This window comes from Amia ocellicauda, chromosome 4 (assembly GCF_036373705.1).
Source record: "Amia ocellicauda isolate fAmiCal2 chromosome 4, fAmiCal2.hap1, whole genome shotgun sequence".
NCBI lineage: Eukaryota > Metazoa > Chordata > Actinopteri > Amiiformes > Amiidae > Amia > Amia ocellicauda.
Window position 1 is genome coordinate 54,257,317 of NC_089853.1, and position 24,555 is coordinate 54,281,871.

The 24,555-nt window shown below is 37.4% G+C and overlaps 1 protein-coding gene across 2 annotated transcripts; it reads left to right on the top strand.

The window, feature by feature from the left end:
* The first annotated feature begins 14,994 nt into the window (after positions 1-14,994).
* On the top strand, positions 14,995-23,700 carry cd40 (CD40 molecule, TNF receptor superfamily member 5). Of its 2 annotated transcripts, XM_066702767.1 has the most exons (9): positions 14,995-15,158; positions 16,978-17,059; positions 18,497-18,616; positions 18,800-18,946; positions 19,424-19,514; positions 19,771-19,826; positions 21,465-21,563; positions 22,008-22,033; positions 22,295-23,700. In XM_066702767.1, exons 1-9 carry the CDS (start codon positions 15,120-15,122, stop codon positions 22,493-22,495), a joined length of 861 nt encoding a protein of 286 aa, XP_066558864.1. In that variant the 5' UTR covers positions 14,995-15,119; the 3' UTR covers positions 22,496-23,700. The 2 variants fall into 2 exon arrangements, with proteins under 2 accessions (XP_066558864.1, XP_066558866.1); XM_066702769.1 differs by lacking the exon at positions 16,978-17,059.
* Positions 23,701-24,555: the final 855 nt, after the last annotated feature.

Here is a 24,555-nt window from a genome sequence, read left to right on the forward strand (position 1 = left end):
ATGTGTTATAAATGTGTTAAACTTGAAAACAAAACAAAGATAAACCAAATAGAATAAACAAATACAATAATGAAAGGAGGCTGTTGGCTGCAGTGATTGGCTGGTCCCGGGTCATGTGAGCAGCTCTGCAGGTGCAGTGGCCGGCGCTGCTCAGTCTGCTGGGGAATTCCGAGCAACGAGAAACCAGCGCTCTGCTTTATGCTATGTTGTTTTTCTTCTTCTTCTTCTTTTTATTTTAATTGCCCCTCGGGATATTGGAAACCCCCCGTTTGTGATTCACCCTGGACTGCACCTAACTCTTCTTCTCTTTCTCACGAAAAGTACATACAATGTAATATAGGAAGGTCGGCTGTTTCTTCAGCAGACTTCAGGCAGTTTTCCCCTTTAACTTTACCTTAATTATCTCGGAAGCTTAGGCTTTTTTAACATAGAATTTAGGAATTATTATTTACCAATAGAAAATAAATGTACAATAGCTTTGGCAATGTTGATTGAATATTGAACCTTCTTTATGTACCATCGTTTTCTTTATTTTGTCTTAAAAAATCTCAGCTTTACACTTTCAAATGTATTGAATATTTTTTTTCTCTCTTTGTTCATTTGTATGCATATGTCACTAGATAATTTAAAATATATATATTTTTTAAAGAAAATAACTTTTTATTAAGGTCTTAATGTACATATGTATCATGGCAGTGTGGGGGTATATCCACAAAAGTACAGTCTTCATTATCTTCAAAATTGTGCAGCTATTTAAATAACATTACAGAAATAATAGGGTGGAAGGGGTGCTTCCTCCATACACTTTCCTGCTCTGGGTTAGGGAGAGGTACAGGGCAGTTCAGGGTGGATCCTTACCATGCCACTAGCACAGCATAACACCACCCCCCCTCAGACAGGAGCCAGGCCATGCCTCCCCTCCCTACCAAGGACCAGCAGGAAGACGCAACAGCTAAGTAACCATGGCCCAGTGATGGAGGGTGAACGGGGAGGCTGCAGGAGCCTGGGACTGCATGCAGGCAGCCAGGGTGCCGCGGCAGAGGGTGGAGAGGATGGAGGATGACTGCAGCGATGTCGTGGATGTGACATCAGAGTGCAGCAGGGGGAGTCAGAGGAAGGACAAATGGCAGCCACTGGAGCTTCAACCAGGACACCTTGCCCACGACCAAAGGTAGAGGGACCCAGGGGAACAGCCGGGGAGCAAGGCAGAGAGAGCCTCAGTGGAAGTGCAGACCGGACCACGAGGAGCGGAGTTTGGGGATATGGAGGAACGCCCTTGTGTGGCTGTTCTCTGGCCCTAACAGGGCCTCTTCCATGTTGTATTTCAGCCCACTGTCTGGGACGAGTGTGTCCTCCTCCCACTCCAACTCCATGAAGTCCCATTGCTCCTCTTCCTTCCTGTACAATCCAGAGCTGACAGAACCACTGGGACAGGTGCTCCTGGCCAGTCTTCTTCCTCCCAGCCAAGCTCTGTGGAGATCAACTCCTCCTCACAGTCGAGTTCAGGCGGTTCCTCTTGCTTGGGTTCTGTGAACTATTGCCTTGTCACTATTGAGCATCTAAGCTTATATGACATTTACCTGATAAAATTTAGAATGTAAGACAAAAACTGTGCAGTATAGAGTTTGTGTCTGTAAAACTATAAGTACTTATTCTAAAATGTTTCCTGAAAAAGCTTATGAAAATGGTGAATCTCTATTTTTCGAGAATAAAACAATCAAGAGACTCGGGAAATACCAACTGAAAGAATCTCATACCCCACTGTTTTACTACATTTTGTGGGAGATAACTCTGCTCTGCTTGAAATGACATGTAATGTACTTTATTATGGTTAGAGGGTGGGTAGGGACAGAGTCAGTGAGAGTGGTAAGGAAGGAGCAAGAGGAAGAAAGAGAGGGGTGGGGCCATGAGAGAAAGAGGATGAGATTGAGATGGAGAGATGGGGACTGAAATAGAGACATGCCAAAGGAGGAAGTGCGAACATAAGAAAGGGTGAATGAGTCTGAGTCGGGGGAGAGAGAGATAGTGACAGCCGGTGATAATGCTAGTGGGCAGTAGTGTGGAGTAGCGGTTAGGACTCTGAAGCGGAGAGTTATGGGTTGAATCCAAGGTGGAGGCCAGTGCTGTTGTACCCTTTAACTAGATTGCTCCAGTAAATACCTACCTGTATAAATGAGTAATTTTATGTAAAAATATTGTAACAATTGCCCTGGATAAGGGCATCTGCTAAGAAATATAATAATAAGGAACATGTGATTATACAGACATTTAATACTTTTGACACAGATAAGGGAACAAACCCATGACATTTTTTTTACTCCAAGAGCATCCAAAATCAATGTTATTCCACATAATCTGCTGTGTAAGTAACTTTACATAAAGACATCACATCTCTATGCATACAATTACCAAGTGCACATCTGTATACAGGCAGTGGACAAAATGGAATGGAAACACGAATGTAAAGCCCCTTAATAGGGCTTTGGGGCACCAAGTGCAGCCAGTACAGCCTGTTTGTGCTGTGGCATAGTCTACCAGCGTCTGGAACTCTGCTGGAGGGATGCGGCACCATTCTTCCATAAGCAAGTCAATCAACTCACGCCTGATTGATGTAGGTGGAAAACACTGTCTTGGGTGTCATTCCAGAATATCCCATAAATGCTTGGTTGGGTCCATGCTCATCAAACCACTGGGCGACCTCTGTGGATGGGGGCATCGTCATCCAGGAAGACACCCCTCCCAGCAGGACAGAAATGCTGCAACATGGGGTGAAGATGGTCACTCTGTACCATTAAATACCAAGAAGCATTGACCTTGCCTTCTAAGGGAATGAGTGCACCTAAACCATGGCAGGAAAATGCGCCCCACGACATTATAGAACCACCAGAACTCTTCACTGTTGGAACCAAGCACTCAGGGCTATAGTGTTCTTTAGGCAGGCACCACACGTGCACTTGTCTATTTGTCAAGAATGTAGTGAAGGATGATTCTGATTATGATCTGACCATATCACACTACTCCATTGTTCCAGTATATTGCCAGGTGTGATGAGTGGATTGTGCACTGTAACCCGATTATTGTGTCACACTCTGTGGAGTTTTCACCATTTTTTATTAAACTTGCGGCTCACTCCCTAGGATAAATTTTGCAGTGAATTGATCTGTAGTAATTCAACACTTCAAATGAATGCACGGAATTCATGCAGTATGCGCTTCTGTTAAAAATATATTAAAAATATATACATTTAGAACTCAATAGAAGGAGATAAACACACAGGTATTTGACCAGGTAAATAGCAAATAAATTGCATATACAATCTTGAGAAGATGATGTGATGAGCAGAGCTTTAGGGGGGAAGGAAAAATAAAAATGGAAAATAATCAAGGAAACTGATTCATTGGTGTACCTGTTGCGACTGTGTTGTGATCTGAAGACAACAAAATACAATAAATGCCAAGGTGTCAACTTTTTCTTTTGACAAAAGTTTTTCCAAGGTGACCTTATGATTTGATTCGCCAGTGTGTACATGTTTGAATTATTTTACAAGATGAAACATTAAGTCCTGAACACATGGTGAGCACACAAGGCAATAATGATTTATTGAAAGGTATGAAAGGAGAAGAATGTGTAAAGACCTCAGATTTTGCAGTCCCTGAATTAAATTGCTTTTGAATGGTACGAGTTCATCCTACTTAAAAAAACGCCAATGCACATTCATACACAGATACATTATTTTGGTCACACTGACCTCCCAGTCATTTAACGGATGTCAAAACAATCAAATTCAATAAAAACATAAATATTCACTTTTTTGTTACATTGTTCAACAGTACAATAATTCCTGATGTTGTCTATTTGTTTCCCATGAATTTGAGAAAAACATCTTGCATGACACTTGACCTTGCACAGTACAACCACAGTAGGTGGCAGCAGTGGAAACTGGTGCGATAAGAAAACCAAAATACACACCAACAATGCACATATATAATGATTTGAGCAATCATCTGAGGCAAGTAAACATTGCTTTACAATAAACAGACAAAAACAGAAAAAGCTGAAGAAATTTACATGACTCTAATATAGGCTACAAATAGAAAATTGCTGTTGACAATGTGTGTAAACTTGACATTTGTAGGCTCACAGATTAAATGTGGAGCTCACAAAACACAAACCCATTGTTTTCTCATTTTGGGAGAATTGTTTAAAAAGCAAATAATCACAATTGCTATAGCTGCTGGTATTTTATTATTATTATTATTATTATTATTATTATTATTATTATTATTATTATTATTATTATTATTATATATTTCTTAGCAGATGCCCTTTTCCAGGCCGACTTAAACAAATACAATACAAAAGTGCAATAATACAGTACAGATCAAAACATAATACAATAACAAGTTTAAAATTACACAAAGTGCATATAGGAAAAAATACAAGTCCTACATCCTAGATTGTAATAGCTAATCAATGTATATAGGTATTACAAGCTCACAAAACAAACATTTGAAACATATTGTTTGCCTGCAAGGATTTTGTCAAACAGAGATAATTCTCACAATTTATTTTGATATAACATCTTATTGTTCTCATGCATACAGCGTTGACTAGTGACCAAATAAATGTGAGAATTAAAAAAAATGAAAAATGCATTGTTAAAAATAAACTTCTGAAATGTTGTCCCTTCTGAACCTGTCTTAACAGAATACCCTCCCTTTTTACATTTTGGAAGGTGTATGCCATACTGTTTCCCTTGAGACCTAAATGCATGTGCATTGCTTGAGTTTTCATTAAAGTGTAAAGTAGCAAGTCATCTCCTGGATGATGGCACTGTATGCACATGCACATAATTAAAAAATAAAAATAATAATAATAATAATATATATTCAGCATGTGACTTGCATGTGATCTGTTCACTTTTGATGATAATGAGATCTGAGGATACATAGTTTAGGTTTCATTTCTGTTTACTGATATACGCACATCCTTTCGTATTCTGGTACGTATTCTGTATCGGTTTCAGTTTCAGCAACTCTGTGTCATAATTTTCTGGATCAAATAAGAAGTAGGAGTAGGAATGATAACCCATTCATCTTAGCCAATTTAGTATGAAAATATGCTTGATTCATAATCTACTATACTTGGTTTTCATGGACCAGTAAGAGTTAATTTGATCCATACGCTAAATGTCTGTTTTGGTTTAATCATTATTTCTGTATACCCAACATGGAGACTGGGTTGCCATAGATACCCCTGATGTAGTATTGCTGCCCTTGCACAATCAATACAATTATTATTTTTAATTACAATTTACCATTTTGTCCGGCGGTCTGGATATTTGGCTTTAAAGCTGGCTTCAATTGTCTCCTAGTTTTGCACACATATCACTGACAACATTGTATTAGTATATGATAATGCATATTATTTAACTGGATTATGAATTTTGTGTATTAGTAGGAACAAGTGTTATTGTGTTGGAGAGATTGGTCAATACGTAGATATACTGATAGATAAAGAAATTAAGAAAATAAAAAGATACATAAAATATTTAATTGACCAGCAACAACAGAAAACTATTTATATTCGAAACATTCAAAGTGGCGGCTACAAATCAATAAACACGATTGCATCTGAAAACCTGGATTTCCATTGAAAGCTGTATTCCTCATTTGAAGCAAACAAGAAAATATTCAGTCTGTCCTGAACCATTTTCACATCTGGACTACAATGTCATCTATTACTGGTTTCAGGATGGACTTTATAGCCTGAGGGACACATGATTTTGAATAACGTCTTCATCAAGTTTGTGTCCCAAACTGCTCCCTTGCTCACTCATTACCTTCCTTAGGAAATTAATGAAGGGACTTGCTTGATTTCAATACAAGGTTAGAAAAGAACATTGAAAAACTGTTTCAGGACTATAATTGTACACAGGGAAAAGAAACGCTTTAAAGCTGAGTTGTGAGTGAGTGTTGAAGGGTGTCCCATTGAATGCTTTTCACTCCTTCCTGTGTACCCCACTCTCTCAAATGCACACTAAGTGGTATAGAGCAAGAGAGCAGTTTGGGACGCAGTCAAAGACATCACGACATCAGGTGGTTTAGGGCAGTGGTTCCCAAACCTGTCCTTGGGGATCTCCTACCCTGCTGGTTTTTGTTCCAACCGAGCTCTTATTTACTTAATTGAACACTTAATTGAAGTAAAAATCTGCTTAGATTTGACATTTTAAATTGTGTAAGGTTCTTTAATAAGTTATTTATACAACTGTATTATTAACTTAAAACCCCTACTGTTTAAAATAATGAAAAGGCTCTGATATAGGAAAATATTAGTTGAATTAAGGGTTAAATTAAGTAATTGAGAGCTCAGTTGGAACAAAAACCAGCATGGTAGGGTGTCCATCAGGACAGGTTTGGGAACATCTGATTTAGGGTACTGCATTCTAATAATATAAATATTGATGATTTGGCATTAACAAATGGTATAATCTGGACACTTATTGTTCAAAGATCAAGGTGATATAAAGCATCTTATCTGACCTTTAAAAGCTAAAGATGGATTCAACAGTGTGGATGAGACACAAGCAGAACCAAAAAAAGAAGGTATAGGATTAATTATTTGTATTGACTCTGAATGCACTGAAAACAGTATAATTTACAAGAACAGAATATAAAAATCAATGCTACATCTCAGTTTCCCAAACAATGGATGAGAAACTCCAGAGCCTTATTATTAATGGCGCTCATCAAAATCACCTACAATTTGCCAATAACGTCACTTACATGGAAACCGGTAAAAACAGTTCACAGACTTGAAGGAAAAGGAGATGTGAAAGAGAAACTAAAGAAAAATAACAAGATTGTACAAAGTACCATTTTACGAGGGACACTGGAGAAAATGCATTTTGGGTCAACTTACAATGCTGCCTGAAGAAAGCAAGAAAACAAAACAAAATAACAAAGACAAAGTGCAATTCTAAAGGGGGAAACTGCCCTGTGTGCCATTAAAGGAACATCTCTGATATAATGTTTGCTTCCTGTATTAAAAATGAGGTGCAAATATTTCACATTTAATGTGTGAATGAGAGAGAAGATAAACAACTTAAAGAAACGGGCCGCAGATGAGAGTACGCGATAGCTATGAAACAGTGAAATGGATTAAATGGTACTGAGCTGGACAGACATTAATTAAATAGATCTCAGTGTTGTTTGTTTTTTTTCACATTGTGTTAATAATCCTGCAGTTTGTAAAATGACTCATGGTGTACTTTAGAAATTACACAAGAAATGTGGGAAGTATACTGGGAATAGGATTTGGCCAGACCGAGGTCAGTGAGATTTCCATTAAGAAACTTCCTTAATGAGTTTGCCATATGGCTGGAAACGGTTTACAGACAGTGAGGGAGTGAGAGGAACAGAGTGAGGTGGGTAGAACGAGTGAAGGAGAGAATGAGAGAGGAAGAAAGTCTGAGTACAAACAGTATTATGAATTAAATATATTAAACTAATTTCCAATATGTTTGACAATGGTAGTAGAATAGCCATTAAATTCCTGTACCTCCATAAGCACCCATAACCAAAATAATTCCATCATACACCCAAAAATGATCACATCTCTTCATATATACCTGCCCACTTCATATTTCACCAGAATAGATAATGAAAGGCAAAAAATATGATTTTATATATATAGTTTACCTTCAAATAGTAGTGGAAATGGAAATGTGAAAGAATTGGCCTGATTAATTGGTGGATCTAATCAAAATATTAAAGTAGCTCATTAAAATCATAAAAATGTGTGAATGAAATCATTGTATTTACATGGAACCCAATAGCAATAGTTTCAAAGGAAAGTGAAACTCTGGGATTGTTAAAAAATAAAAAATCATATTACTAAGGAGACTGACGAAAACGTATTCAAGCTAGAAGAGGCTGACAAGTATGTGCACTTGGGTCAATGAATATCATTAACTGGAAAAAATCAAAAACATCCAAATCAAACCAGGCAGTGTTTCTGGATGATTTAAGGCCCTGTCAAACCTAGTTGGTTTGGAGAGGATAATTCACACTGGAGTTTAGGAAACACACGTTTGTTTTGTTTTGGCAGCCATGAAATGTCAAAAGTCTTCTCATCAGAGTGCACAGCGAAAAAGCAGAATAGCATTCACCTGAGAAAGAGGTGTCAGTTCTCTTGAGGGGGGAATGTACTTCATAACTCATATCAAATCGTTCATCTGCAATCTTTACATTACTTGCTGTGGTTAAAGAGTGTTCAACAAACTTCAAATACATATCACTGCTTAGGAAGTATAGTTTAAAACACATTATTTATATAAACTAAATACACTAGAGAATAACACTCTGCCCAATTCATTATGCCAGAGCATCATTGTATTTTGTACTGCTTTGAAGAATGATTTTTTGTGACCACTGTAAGTCATCTGAGTAAGGGTGTCTAATATTAAATAAATAAATAAGCGAACAAACAAATAATCATAATGTCATAATGCAAGTAATGTCTCCCATGTGCTCATTTTATGTAGTCCGGACACTGTAAATGTAATGATTACTGATAAATGGGGATTGATAGGGATAGCTAACAACTCCGCATAGTTAACATAAAGGGAATAAAATTAAGGTATAAGAAGATTAGAGGGGTCTCCAGGTGTAATTTACACAGCTGTGTGTTTTGAAGACCGAAAGGTGGTAAAAGGTGGTCGTCCTGTTGTTTTCCAACAGATGAGTAACAGCTTTGCTTACAGTATTAATAACTGAGTCCCTGTGGTTCCTCTTTAACATATCTGTGTGTGTGTGTGCAGGCACAGAGAGGAACCAAGTATGCTGCTTGCCTTTCCAGTAATGCCAGCTACCACTGTATGCTACAGTAAGTCTGAGTAGGTGTTCAAGACATAGAAAAGTCTCCCAAAGGGGATAACCGCATACAAACACACACACACACATACACATATATATATATATATATATATATATATACATATATATATATATATACATATATATATATATATACATATATATATATGTATATATATCATCATCATCACCATCACCATCAGCCCATCTTTGATCTCTTCCCCTTGCCCATTGTTCGGCCCATTGCCATTTTAACATTTTCACTCTTTCAATAATGTCACAAATTTTGGTTTGTTCTTGGATACATTCATTAATTTTTCTAATTCTTCTTGTTATTCCAAGCATCCAATACATGTTTCTGTGCTCCTTTGTGTTGTTTGTAGTATCTGTATCATATACAGACGGGTGACAAATTAAAGGAAAAACCTGAGTGGAGGAACATAACAAATGCAGATGCCTCCAAACAGGTGTACTGCATGATACAATTAAACAATTAACATCCTACCATGCTCTGTGGCATTTATACAAATGCTGAGCAGGCCCACTTGACCTTTGGATCAAGATGGCAAGAGGAAAGGATCTAAGTCACAAATGGCAGGAGCTTCAATGATAAAGATTGCTCAACTGGCTTGTGTTTCAATAGGAACAGTGACTAAAGTTACATCTGCATTTAGATCTGCACATTCGATGACCATGATGCTCGTGCATTACTGCGATATGTAAGGAAAAACAGAAGAGCGACTCTTTCCCAGGTGACTGAGAATGTCAATGCAGGATGTGATCAGACTGTGTCAGCAAGAACAGTCCATCGAGAACTACACAGAGAGGGGTATTATAGTAGGGTTGCAGTGCATAAACCCCTCATTACAAAGACAAATGCACATTTGAGAGTTCAGTGGTGTAAAAACCATAGGCACTGGTCTACAGAGATTTGGTTAAAAGTTATATGGTCAGATAATCATCCTTCACCATATTCTCGACAAGTGGGTGAGTGGCAACACCAGGAGAATGGTACAGGCCTGACTGCTTGACCCCTACAGTGAGGGGGTCCGGAGGCTCTATTATGCTGGCTGGGGCATTTTCCTGGCATGGTTTGGGTCCATTTGTCCCATCAGAGGAAAGGGTCACTGCAAATTATTACGAGTGATCACCTTTATCCTATAGTGACACATTTGTAACCTGATGGGAGTGGTCTTTTGGAAGAATGGTGTTCATCCCTCCAGTAGAGTCCAGAGACTCATAGAATCTGTGCCAAGAGCATTGAAGCTGTTCTGGTGGCTCGTGGTGCCCAACACCTTGCTGAGAGACTTTATTTAGTTTTTTTCCTTTAATTTGTCACCCGTCTGTATATATAATATATACACATACACATAAACCCATAAACCTGCAATTTACCTCTGATGTCTTCAGGTACTTTTCTAGTCAGTTACACTGTTTAATTAATCACATCACTGCTAGCTAATTGAATGTAACCCCTAAATGTATGGGGTTCAAGATACAAATGAAGTATTAGTACACCACAAACTGATATTCTCAATTATGTGATATTGGCTTTGATTCACACTGTTAAGATATTGAGCATAGAACATTATGACAATTGATAATCTGCCTATTTCAAGTGAACTTTCAAGCCTTTTCAGAAAATCCAATAACTCTGCTGTAACTCTGTAATTTTTTAAACATGAATCTCATATAAAATTAGCCATCATACATCAGCACAGTGGCTCAGACTGTTTGTGTCAAACAATTTCTGCTTTGTTTTTCTCTTATTTAGTATCAATAGTCATATCAAGTCATATCATATGAAAGCAGTAAAAAGTCTCAAATCAGGTAGTTAATATGCTTCCTGTCTCAGAATGTTTCAGCTCTTGGATTTTCTCTTTATATATATATACATCTCAGATAAGCTTCTTCCTCTTCCAATGAAAGGAGAGCACACATGAACTGCGCAGATGGCTCACAAATATACCATTGCCTGGGATCTAGGAGCACATTTCCTATAAATCACATGACTAGCTGTGGAAACTCCAGCAATCCAGAGCCCTGGCCTCAGTCCAGACCCTGCAAAGCACTAATCTGCATTGCCTGAGAGCTGTAATACAAACCACACAGAAAGGAATCTACAGCTTTTTGCTCTAAATTCACATGAATGCACATATTAAATAAAGAATATGCACACTTCAAAAGCTCTCACAACAAATAGAGCATATTTAGATTGGTATTATTATCTCATGAAGATCTAGGTGTAAAATGTTTGTTTACACAAATAAAATACTGAATGGCTATTTTGTGTGTATGGTTGTGCTTTTTTATTTTAATTGTTGACTTTTAATTTCACATCTCCACAGAGGGGTGGCATGGTGGTGCAGTGATTAGCGTTGCTGCCTTACAGCTCCAGGGGTCCTGGGTTTGAGTCTTGGCTCAGGGTGTCTGTGTGGCATTTGCATGTTCTCACTGTGTCTGTGTGGGTTTCCTCTGGGTACTTTGGTTTCCTCCCACCGTCCAAAGACATGGAGGTTAGGTTAATTGGCCACGCTACATTGCCCTGTGTATGCCCAGCAGTGGACTAGCATCCCATCCTGGGTGTGTTCCTGCCTTGTGCCCTATGCTTGCTGGGATCGGCTCTGGCGTCCCCTGTGACCCACATGGATAAGTGGTTTTGAAGATGGATCTCCACACAGTGCTATACAAACAAACAAGATATAGCAATATACATGATAAGTGAGTGGTGCTGTGATGGTGATCTATAGTTTATAGATTGCTCAGCAGGGAGATGAACTGTGTAGTCTGCAGGGTACAGTCTAACATTTGTGTCATCAAACAGGCTCAGAACAGCAGTTTGTTGAATGGAAGATGCAGAAGTGAATAAAAGTAATTTGTTCTTAATTTCCACAACAGCAAGTCATTTGGTCACTCACACGTTGTCCTAACTTCGTTGCACAACTGCACTTTCTGCTCACTGCCAGCTTCACAGAAAAAGTACTACACGTGTTAATTGTGAACATAGAAAGTTTGTGAAAAGGCAAATTATCAGGATGTTACCTTTCATTGAGAAATTCAAGATTTAATCAGATTTTCATACAGGTGCTGTTGCCTGCCATGCATAGGAAGAGTACTGATTATCAGGATCACATGACAATCAGTGGTTTTTGGTCAGTTTGCTTTTCAGAGCCATTCACATTTGATTCAATGCGTTTCACTCTTATTTGAAGTGTTCGGTGACTTAAGCAGGATATGAGCAAGAAACTTAATAGTATCAGACACCAAATGTGGAGCTGCAGTGCAAATGAGGTGTGAATGGCAGGCTTTCTACATCTGTCAATCACTTCCACATATAAGTATTAATTTAAAAAAAAATGGTTGAAGGGGGGTTGAAAATCAGCTTTGCACCTGGCTGTCTTGCACAATAGACTGATTCTGAAATGGTAACTTAAATCGTGTCACAGCTGAGAGCTTTCCGGAAAAGCACCATGTTAGTAATGTACTTTTGACAGATGTAATTATAGATTCAATCCTTGCCAGCCAATTAAGAAAGCCTAATTAGCAGAGAGATGGGCATAAAATTAATCACTTTGTGTTGAGCCTTGTGTTTGTTAAGAACTTGAACAACCTTGCTTAAAATAAAAGGAAAATTTAACAAGTGTCCTTTGCTTTTTGAATTGTCAAGCCAAATTCAACAGGTTGCTAAGTTACTGAATTGACAGGGAAGGTATCCTTGAACCTCTCAGCACTTATCACATCCAACCCTAGAGTGAATATCCAAGTCAATCTAAGAGCTCCCTGTTACTTACATTGGCTGAGTCAATAACAGGGATCTTGTGACCCTTGTCCTGGAGAGCCACACTGTCATCTGATTTGCATTCCAACCTTATAAACTCCACTGTAACCAATTGATTGTTTAACAGGTATCACTTCATGTTCCCCCTTCATCTGCTCTTAAAAGTTAACTGTAAAACTTACAGAACTGTGATTGCCAAAAAACATGTTTGTAGATTCCTGGCCTACAACCAGGGACCTCCTGACAGTGCCTGGAGATAATGTTATTGTGATATAAAACATTATGCTTGATGGATTGATTGATTTGCAGATTCCCTGACTGATTTTTTCTTAGACCACAGAAGGTCACATTGAGAACAGAGATAAACAATCCTGGTAACAATCGTCATAAAGAGAAATACCACACATAAAACGGGAACAATGTGGATTACTATTCAGAACAGAAAAAAGTGGTTTAGCCCCTGGCCTTTCCAACAGATATCTTCATAAAGGTAATTATCATGCTGCCACTGACTCCCATCACTGATGACTCTTAAAGGTGTGAATTCTGGAGATTTTGATAAAATCCCATCAGAGAGTCAATTTACAGGAATATATTAGGTTTCAAATTTCTCTGTCCTCTGAAATCTTTGCTCACTAAAGACATTAAGAGAATCCCACAGGTGTTTGAGAATATACAAAAATATTCTGCATTCAAAAGATTGTATTAGAGGTGATATATAGAAGACAATTCCTGAGATGGTAAACATTTGTGATTGTATGTTATCAGTATACAGCATGAGGAAGAAGAAAAACTGATAAAATGAAATTAACACTGCAAGTTCACCTATTCTTGACTAACAATTAATATTGTTCATTGGTTTTCATCATGCATTCATATTTGTCATGATAGGGAATATGGACATTTCACACTAGATGACACCCATTCTGCTATGGGAAGTCACTTTAAGCTCTGATAGAAAGACCAGTTCTATATTTGACGTAGAAAGAGACACAAATGATCATGTTACACACAATTTTAAAAATAAATTTATATTTATATTTCTATAAACTGATTAAGCACAGTTTGCTGCAACAAGAGTGAATGGGTGCACTATTGGTCTAGCTTACAGTTTAATATACACACAACTTAACATGAACAGTATCTTGGTTTCTACAAGTGCAGAAAGAGCAACAGACTCTAGAGGTCAAACCCAACAAAACTGAGATTAAAGTGCTCACAATCCCATAATACAACCAGAGAAATTACCTGTAGACAAGGTTGATCAGTGTATAATGCTTCTATTTAATCATTTCAAATGATTTGGTTAAAAGATCAGGACCATTTTGTTATTATTGTTTGATGTCTGATATATGTCTGGGTATGTTTTATACTGGTAAGATTCTACACAAAAATGTGTCTCTCACTATACAATCAATTTGAAGTGAAACTGCTACAACAATACACCAGTATGCACTGGCACTCATACATAGCATCACAGTGATTTTAAGAAATTCCCAATGTATACTTAAAAACCCCATGCTTTCCTTTGAGCTCAGCATTCTGTCTTAAACATTGATATTTTCCAGGGAAGACATGAATATGACTAACAAAAACAGATTGAAAATGGGTAAAACATCCTTCTGGTCACAATGAAAACCTACACATTTGTATTAATTAAAAATTGTATTCCTTAAAAAGAACATGGGCATAAATAGATTTCACTGACATCCAGAGCATGGACTGAAAGATAAATTGACTAGGAATCCCATGAATCACAGCCAAATATTTATAATTGGAAGCATGGCTATTGGTACTTTGTACATTTACTTTCTAATAAATGTCTCTTGAGTTGAAGGTCACCACGTCTTGCATACTGGAATGGTTATCATCCAACAAAGGCATTTCAACAGAACCATCAGAGAGCCAGGTGAAAATCTGACCGCCTGTCTGTGTCTATTTGTGGCCCCATGACAGTCTCACTGGGGGGTCTGCACATGAACTGTAACTTTGACCAAAACTCTGCAGCAGGGACTTCAGGGGAGAGCATTTTCTTATGCAAATGTAGAGAATAAGAGCCACACCACTGCACTCTTATACAAATATAGCACTGCTGAAGCTTTTTGCAGTATAGCAGCTTTATTATGTTTTTTTTATTATTATTATTATTAGTAGTAGTAGTATTAGTAGTAGTAGTATTATTAAATAAGGTATATTCAAATATACCATTGCTCTAAAATCGTTATGCTAATACTTCTTTGTTTTTTTTTTAATTGTTAATGCCAGACGAGAGGAAATCCCCTTTTTCTGACAGCTGATTGGCTACAGAAAGGATGTCTATGAAGCAGGGGCAAGCTCAGCTGCAGTCTAGCCTTGTTCAGCGCTGCACACCGCTCAACAGCTATTCGGGTGTCTTGCAGTTTCCACCTTCAAACGGCAGCGATATTACAGCATTATTCAGTCACATCTAAAACTACGGCTGAAAGATGAAAGCCTGCATAGCACTTGGATTATACATGGTCTTGGTAAGCATATTTAATTTCATGTTATTTATAGATACTACTATTTAAACACGACGTCTCTGAAATACAATGGTGGTGTATGTATCGATCTATACACAACATATTTACAACTATAGATATACCTATTGATTATTTTAAATAATATTTAGAATTACTGTATGTTGCTGTCATTGTTGTTGCTATTATTGTAACATTGCTTCAGTCTAACTCTTGTGATCGCGCCAATGCTGCACAGCTACACAGGGGCTGCGCACTTTCACTTTGCTTTTCCGCTTCACACAAATACAAAGATGCGTAGCTGATATTCTGTGCACACCCAACCGCAGCAGCAACACTATATTTCATTTTACATTATTGTATTTGCATTATTCATAATATTTAATCAGTAGAAATTTCCAGCTAACAATATTACGTTGGCAACGTAGTGGGTTTTGTTGCGACATGTTGTGGATTTTCTTGATCTTGTATCATTATAAGTAATATTAATTATTATACAATAGTTGAACAGATCTAGGCAATTCCCGTAAAGGAAGCTAAAGCCATAACTATGTCTCACAGTCTGTTTATTAGAGATTGCAGTTTCTCTTGCACCTTTGAAACGTTTTAATACTGAATGCATAAGACATTTGGCATTCTGTGTTAGTATTAGGAAATGAATATGAAATGAATCACAATCAGAAACGTCAAAAATTGGAAACAAGCGAAAACATAACCATATGAATTATACATACGAGAGGCCTTCATACCTTGAAAACAAACTTACAAACACAGGTGTGTATCTGTATTTAACCCAGTTCTCCCCCGTATGCAGATGAAAGCGCCTCGATCTAACCACATACCCACGCGTGTTATACACATATATATTTTTAACAATGCACTATGTTTAACATATGTTTAACTGACATAGACATCCGAAATTATACTTTCATTTGTTGGTTAGTAAATAACTGTAACAACGGAAATAAACGGAGTGGCGTACAAGTAAACTGGCCCTTTCATTTATAATTACACCTAGTTTAAAAATCACGGTGTCCTTAATTCTTACTTTAATTCTTAAAATAGGTTAACCTTAATGCTGCAAACAGCATGATCATGTCATATGTATTTCTTACAATAACACGGAATTGTTAGTTATGACAAAAACAGGCGTGGTATGGAGTTTATTGCATTAGAAGGAGGGAATCCCCCAATAGAGGTTTGCCAAGGGAAATGTAATAAAAGACCCAGGCTTTTGTGCTTCAGTCTTTCAAGTGCTTTTAACGAAAAGGAAGTAGGTATTTATTTTAATTTGTTTGTTTTACAGTGGTTTCACATTTCTTGACTTACCATTGTAAAAAAAAAAAGATCTACAAGGCATTTATAAACCTTATGAATGTGGTTCCTTGTTCCCTTTTCCACTATAGCATTTAGACATTTTTTAAAACATGCATTTACAGTGCTTTTGGTTTTCTGTTCTGTTTTCAAGTTACATTACCAGGTAGAGATTCTTCAAAATGTAAATTAAATGACATTTTGTTAAGCTAATTTACAGTTTGATTAATTGCATTCTGGAGCCTTGCTTTCAATGAGTAACATTTAAACAGTAATAAAATAAGGAGAAGCTGTTGCTCTGTCTGAACAAAAACCATACCTTATCTATCAAACTCTGTTAGCTGTAATTTATCTGAATGTGTGTAGCTTCAGTCAGTTTCTGCATTCTGCACAATATGCAATTGGGTGTTCCAAATTAAGGTTGCCAATTTGAGCAGGAAGACCACATCTTACTCATATTTTGAGGGGTATATTCATAATAAGAAAATCATGTATTTTCCTTTCATTTTAGGTGACCTTTGCTTCAGGCGACACCTGTGATCTGGCCACACATTATATGGAAGGTGTAGAATGCTGCTCAAAGTGCAAGCCAGGTATTGTTTTATTTGGGCAGGGTTAAGCAACAGCGCACACTGGTTACACTTGCACACAGCTTACATTTAAGTTGCTAACTGGTTCCATGACTGCAGCAGTAGTTAACAATAAAATAGAGAATGTCAAGATATGGGTCTTGCTGTGTTTATACAGGTACATCACAGAATCTAGAGTTTTCCCAGAAATAGCTGAATACAGCGAATAACGTGTGCGTTCAGTAGGTTGCAGGACAGAGAAAAACTACTCTTCTAAGATTTCTAAAAAAAGGTTTAGGTTGGCGTTGGTGGTGCAACAGGAGATAGTCTGTTTAACATCTGGCCACAAAGGTACTGGAGAAAGACATTTGTACCTGAGCCAGGCACAAGGGACTCCATTTCAGTTTCCATTCCTGGAAATTTGTCCCTGGCAATATCAGAAAGGCCCACCTTGTGTAGTGCCTACAGCACTGAGATTTGATGGTGGGCCAGTGGAAAAAGCTTATGCAGTCCGATACATTTTGATTGTTCTGTAACAACACCAGAATAAAAGCCTGGCAAACAGTCTACTGAAGCCTAATGAGGATCTGTGGGAGGTCTTGGAATGTGCTGTGCTGAAGGGTCCCACTGTCTGTCTGAACTTGCATCCTTATAGAATCTGTCACTCTGTCTCTTCAAGATGTCATTAGGGCTTGTAATGGCCCAACATTGTTTAAGGAGGGGTTTCAAATGTTTTGGCCAGAAGGTTTAGATTTCTATACACACTCTCTGACACTCAATAAACATTAAACCTGCACTCACTTTAACATTAAAATAGTGCTCAACATGCCAAAAATGTGTAGTAATCCCATCTTGATCTCATACACAATAAGATACACTTGAATATGCTTTTATCATCACATTTTCAACAATTCTGTTCTTCAAATAAATGTATGTGCAAATCATTTCCACATACAAGGGGAGATCAGCACAGATTTGTGGAACTCATGTTTTATAAGTTAATAGGCTGTGTTAAGCCTGTCTCTTCATACAAAATATTAATTTATTACAAATCACACATGCCAGGATTAAACACATGCACATCTTTACACTGAAAAAAAAACAAAAAAACATTTAATTAAATTTAACAATCAACGCCCTTTCTCGCCATATAAAAATGTTTTGGTCCAGGATCCGCTGTAACTGACCTATAGTAACTGATCTGTGTTGTGTTTTCATGCTGGTTAAATGTTTTAAAACTATTAAAAAACGAACGTACATCCTGTGAAACTTGCACCACTAGCATACAGAGTCCCAAAACACTGACGATTTTTTAAATACTGAGAATTCTATGAATGGGATGACATTTATAAATAAGATAACAGGTATAGGTTTTTTTTGTGTGTGTGGAAATGCTGCTCTGTGATTGGCTGGTTCCTCATATGTGATTTATAATTTGTACTGTCATCTTCTGAATTCTAGGTGAAAAGATGGTTGAATCCCATTGCACAAAACCTGTGTGTGAACCTTGTGCAGATGATGAATACCAGTCGGAATACAACAGGGACCAAAAGTGTTTAATGCAGCCCTACTGTGACCCAAGTAAGCTTTTGAGTCAAGTAAACCATAGAATATTGTGCAGTAACAGTACTATACTATACAACAGAATACTAAACAGTAACAGTACTATACCCTGGAATAATATACAATAACAATAGAATCAAATACAGCTTATTGGGACATGCAGTCCTAACTGTCTGCTGACATCCTTGCTTTTATGCACAGATTCATTCTTCAAGGAACCAGAGCCCGCCTCCAAGTTACAAATTCGTGAGTGCGTATGTATGGATGGTTACCATTGCTCTGCTGAGGAATGTAGTACTTGCATAGCCCACAAACAGTGCCCAGAGGGAACCCAAATTAAGTCAAAAGGTAAATCTTTATTTATTTATTTATTTTGTATATGTTTTGGAAGGATCTAGGTTCACACAGGTCCCATTGAAAATGCACCTAACCGTGGCCAATTGCATGTAGTCCATAGGGAACAGTCACACAGCTAAAACCCAGCACTGCCTTAATTATAGGGCTGAACCTAAAATGTTGTTTGTTAGTAGGGAAATTAATGTTTGATAATGGTGGATCCTCTGACATTAAAAAGATTATATTAAGTCATAAAGATCTGCATTTATCCCCACTGCTATTCACCTTTTATTTTTTTGTAAAGCAACATGGCTAAAATCAATGTTGAAACACATTAGTGAAATGATGATTTCTGAAAACTTGCCAGTACAGTGTAAATGCCCTTGCTTCCAAACAAGACCTGCTATATATTCCAGTCTAGCACCCAGAATAAGGCAGTGTGTCTTAGACTCCACAGCTATAATTCAAGCTGCTTTCACGTGTTTACAGGAAATCCTAAAACAAATACTGTGTGTGAGGCCTGCCCCTCAGGAACGTTTTCCAATGTCACTTCAGCTGAGAAATGCCAGCCATGGACTAAGTAAGTGCTTCAGGTCAGAAATGGCCTGAGGAAAATATTGTCAAAATTTCACCCACAATGGTAAATAATGCTGATTTATTGATAATATTTTAGTTACTTTATGCACATCTGTTTTAAGCAAACAATGTTACATTTAATTTTACCCATAAGGCATGGTTGGAAAATGTTTCGCTTTGCATTCTGCATGTATTCTCTCATAAACAGGATTGTGCTGTGCATGGTAAAACATTTTTTTTTTAAATGTGTTTTTTCAAAGGTGTGAGGGGAGAAATGTGGCTAAAGAAGGAGACGACAAATCAGATGCTGTTTGTGGTAAGTAAACCCAAATTGTCTGCTATATTATATTCAGTATAGACTACCAATGTCAAGTTGTTGGAGAAGAAAGTAATTATAACTTATTCATTTTTAGGAGTTTACAGCTGAAAATCCGTAGATTTAATTCAAATATTTAGTAACATATAAGAACGGATATGCAGGAGAAATTCACATAGGCAGATATTTACTTTTGAATTGCAATCACAATTCTGCTATGGCGGTTCTAGTGTTAAAGGGGCAAAAGTAGAGCGAATAATTTGATTATTCTACAACTGGTGGGTCCATCCCTAGTCCTGGTCAAATGCACTTGCAATACATTTATACACAAAGATACAAAGATTGTGTTCACCCTATTTGTCAAGGTGAGCCTCTATAATCACAGATCTACCAATTCAATACAGTCCATCTTGCTTGTTCCTGATGTGCTCCACCTTTGAAGCGGACAGTTAATCTGAATTGAGTGTAAGGGAAGATGCTTGGTAGAAAAGTTAAGGTCCTACCTGGATGAAATGGGGGGGGTGAACAGTAATTGAAGAATATTGCAAATGCATTTGACCCCAAATCTGGTCCTGTATAAGTATAAGTATAAGTCATCCTAAAATCATCAGATTCAAATGGAAAAAACATGTACTTTTGATCAATTAAGCAGCCATGCAAATCAATAAAGCAGATATTGGAGAATGTAGCATTTTTTAGATGTTTGGAACAGACAAATTGAACACCTTTCTGAGACTTCATGTATTCTCAGTCTTTAGAAACTATGGTTGCCCAGGGTTGCCTTCTACCATTTGGCTCTCCAGGACATAATTGTTCTACAACATATGCAAATGACTCATAGTAAGCATGTTCCAGGTATTTGTCACTGAAAGAACCAGTGTGGTAAATCCTCGCTATGTTCCATAAAGGACTCCAGTGTGAAGTACAGTTGATAAATGGCCTTTCAGACTGTTCCTCACCAAAGTACAATAAAGGAAAATGTGCCAACTGAAAGAGTCTGGTAGCGTAAGCAGAGTAAGGTCATTAACGTAAGTTCAAAAAAGGCAGCATGGCCCCTGACGCTATTTTTGTAATTCCCACATGACACTACAGTCTGGTTTTGAAGGCTGTCACGAGTGGACTTCTCTGGGGAGGAAGTGAGGTCTGCTGGTTAGATGTGTGAACAGGAAGTCAGAAAGTTGCAGGGGAGTGGGCGCTGGGATCACTTCCATATATTTCTTCTTTGTCAATGTAGGCTATGATGAAAGCAAGAACAGCAGTGGACCATTTCTTGCTCATTTTGAGGCATTTCATAAGTGACTGGATTTCCTCTTACTAATAACTATATTTGGTATCCATTCAGTTCACTTGTATTTCTCTGGTGACAAGATCACAGTAAACGTCTGATGTCTTTTGGTCCGTAGGGGGTAAGAGGTAAAAAGTTTCCACAATAAAAAAAAAAAATTATCTATATAAAATAAGAAATCCATGTAGAATTATCTTGCATAAATAGTTTCCACAGAAATTTTGAAAAACATCATTATTGATTTTACCCATATTTTAAAATACATCGAAAACAATAGGGATGTAAAAGGTTTTTTCATAAGGATTTATTTCCTTTATTTCCATCATTATAATGTGCCTTTTGTTTCTGTTTAGGTGAGACTAACAGACAGCATGTTGGCATTATTGCTGGAGTTCTGGGTTTTGGAGTTCTCATTGCCGCTAGTGCAATTTTGGCACATGTTGTGAAAAAGGGTAATTTAAATTCAATGTTAATTTGAAAACCATGATGTTTTGTGTAAGAGCAATGTATGGAACTACCTTTTTAAAAACACTTACGTTACCTAAGCTTAAGCCTACACATTTTTCAGTTAATTTGCTAATTCTTATTTGATATAACATATTATGCAACAAAATGTATTCTGTGGTTAAGAGATACAAATAACATAAAATAACTGGATATCCAGATCTACACAAAGACATTAGTCAGTACTTGGTGTATCCTGTTCTTGACCCTTTAGTTTAATTGGTCACGTATACTTTTACAATCAATATTCACAATGTTCTTTTGTTGTTTATAATACAAAGAAAATTCAGCCCCTTTTCACAATGGCCCTTTCACACCCTATACCAAGAATCTGTATAACTCAACTCTCAAAATTCATATCTGTGTGTTAATTTCATTTTTTTTTTTTGCAGGGTACCTAAAACAACTCTGCAAACAGGTAAGGAACCACTAGATTTTTCATTTTTTTTAAATCCTAAATCAGATATTTGGCTATGACTTTTGGAGCTGCTTGGCTAAGAATTCTACAGAACACACAGTCCTGACGAATAAGTAGTTGTTAAGTAGTTGTGTAAGTCACATTAAACTGAAACCCAAATTAAGCCCTAACGAAAACTGTAGGGATTCTAGTTGATAAGATAGGTGGGGTGTACAATACGACTGCAGATCCATTGATTTCTGTCAATTTTAACACTTTCAGAATCATCCTCAGCCACTTGAAGAGGAGCTAAGGAATGAAAACGAAGCTGAGCTGTTAAAGATTCAAGAAGACTTGGTTCATCCAGTGCAGCCAGAGCCATATTCGAACATACACTTCTCTGAAAACGAACGCATTGTGGCTCAAGAAGTAGGCAAAGACTCAAATTTTCCACAGCAAGATTCACAAAGTACCCATATGTGAAGAGAAACTAAAGTGAAGTGAAATGCAGAAGACAAAAACAAAAACACCAAGGAATCAATTTCACAGTTGTGTTTGAACTGTGACTGAAGCACAGTTCTCTTCTTGGACATGGTGGAATTCGGAGTCTCTGTTCTAGGGGAACCGAATGCAAGCATTGATACCCGTCCCTCAGCATTAGTTGAACTTGTTTTTGGAAAAACTACTACTCATGTTGACATTGTTGATGTTTGTTACAAAACATTCCAGGTAATACATTTGTATAGTTTAGGAATTCTATACAGATTTCTCCTCTTCAAGTCAAACTCACAGAGCAAATCTGCACAAACCTACCTACCGCCCAGATGAGCAGGTGCCAGCTCCTATTGGATCAACCCAGACTGAGCCAGACTTCTTTGCTTGGACTAGTTGAATTCCTCTTAGACCTGGACAGTTTTTCAAGACCAGTATCAGTACAAGTTCACATCACCCTACGTAAAATAAATCAAGAAATTTTAACTCAGTAGAGAGTATAGGGTGAATATAAAGTGGGTGAACACTAGTAATGTTGCTAATACTGATCTAATTTACAATGGACTTTTTGAATCAGTGCAATGGTTTCAAGAATATCTATGTGAATAGCAAGAAAGGAAGAATTGCAATGTAAATACAATGCCGTTAGAATGTGAGGCTTTTGACCTTCACTTCAGTTCTACAAGATCCACATTAAGCTGCTGCTAGCTGCTGCAGTTCATTACAGAGTGCAACTGAATTACACAAACATGGACAAAGGATTTTGCAGGTGTCATCGAAAGGTCCTGAAATTGCAGAACTCATTTGTTGAATAGGCAGTTGATAAATATTTTTTACCAAAAACAGACCTAGTACTCTATTGTGATCGAATCAAGCAAAAGAAACACTTACCGCATGTGCATTTGTGAAAGGTCCTTACAAAATGTCAGACTGCAAAATTCACTTTGTTGAACTGAAACTCCGATGTGTTGAATAAGCTGTACAGCTCTCCTATATACACAGTATATGTATGCCTCTGCAATTATTTCTGTAAAAAATAAACTTTACATACAACAACCGCTAAAACACAAAATATTATTACCATACATGGAAACGAAACATTCTGCTATAGGCCATGCTTCTGTGACGTTACCAGTAATTGCCTTGTTTTAATGTATTTATAAATGTGTGAATAAACATGTAACATTGCTTGGTGACTTATTTCAATGGTGTAATGTTATTTTAGAGAGGGGAAAAAATAAGGAAATTAGAATCTAATTGTGATTTAAAAAATATATATATAATTTTAAATCACAATTAGATTTTAATTTCCTTATTTTTTATAAATATACTACCTACCTACTTATATATATATATATATATATATATATATATATATATATATATATATACTTATATACTATACTACTTGTATATACACTCACCTAAAGGATTATTAGGAACACCTGTTCAATTTCTCATTAATGCAATTATCTAACCAACCAATCACATGGCAGTTGCTTCAATGCATTTAGGGGTGTGGTCCTGGTCAAGACAATCTCCTGAACTCCAAACTGAATGTCTGAATGGGAAAGAAAGGTGATTTAAGCAATTTTGAGCGTGGCATGGTTGTTGGTGCCAGACGGGCCGGTCTGAGTATTTCACAATCTGCTCAGTTACTGGGATTTTCACGCACAACCATTTCTAGGGTTTACAAAGAATGGTGTGAAAAGGGAAAAACATCCAGTATGCAGCAGTCCTGTGGGCGAAAATGCCTTGTTGATGCTAGAGGTCACAGGAGAATGGGCCGACTGATTCAAGCTGATAGAAGAGCAACCGGTTACAACCGAGGTATGCAGCAAAGCATTTGTGAAGCCACAACACGTACAACCTTGAGGCGGATGGGATCCATGGATCCATCATGCCTTGTTACCACTGTGCAGGCTGGTGGTGGTGGTGTAATGGTGTGGGGGATGTTTTCTTGGCACACTTTAGGCCCCTTAGTGCCAATTGGTCATCGTTTAAATGCCACGGCCTACCTGAGCATTGTTTCTGACCATGTCCATCCCTTT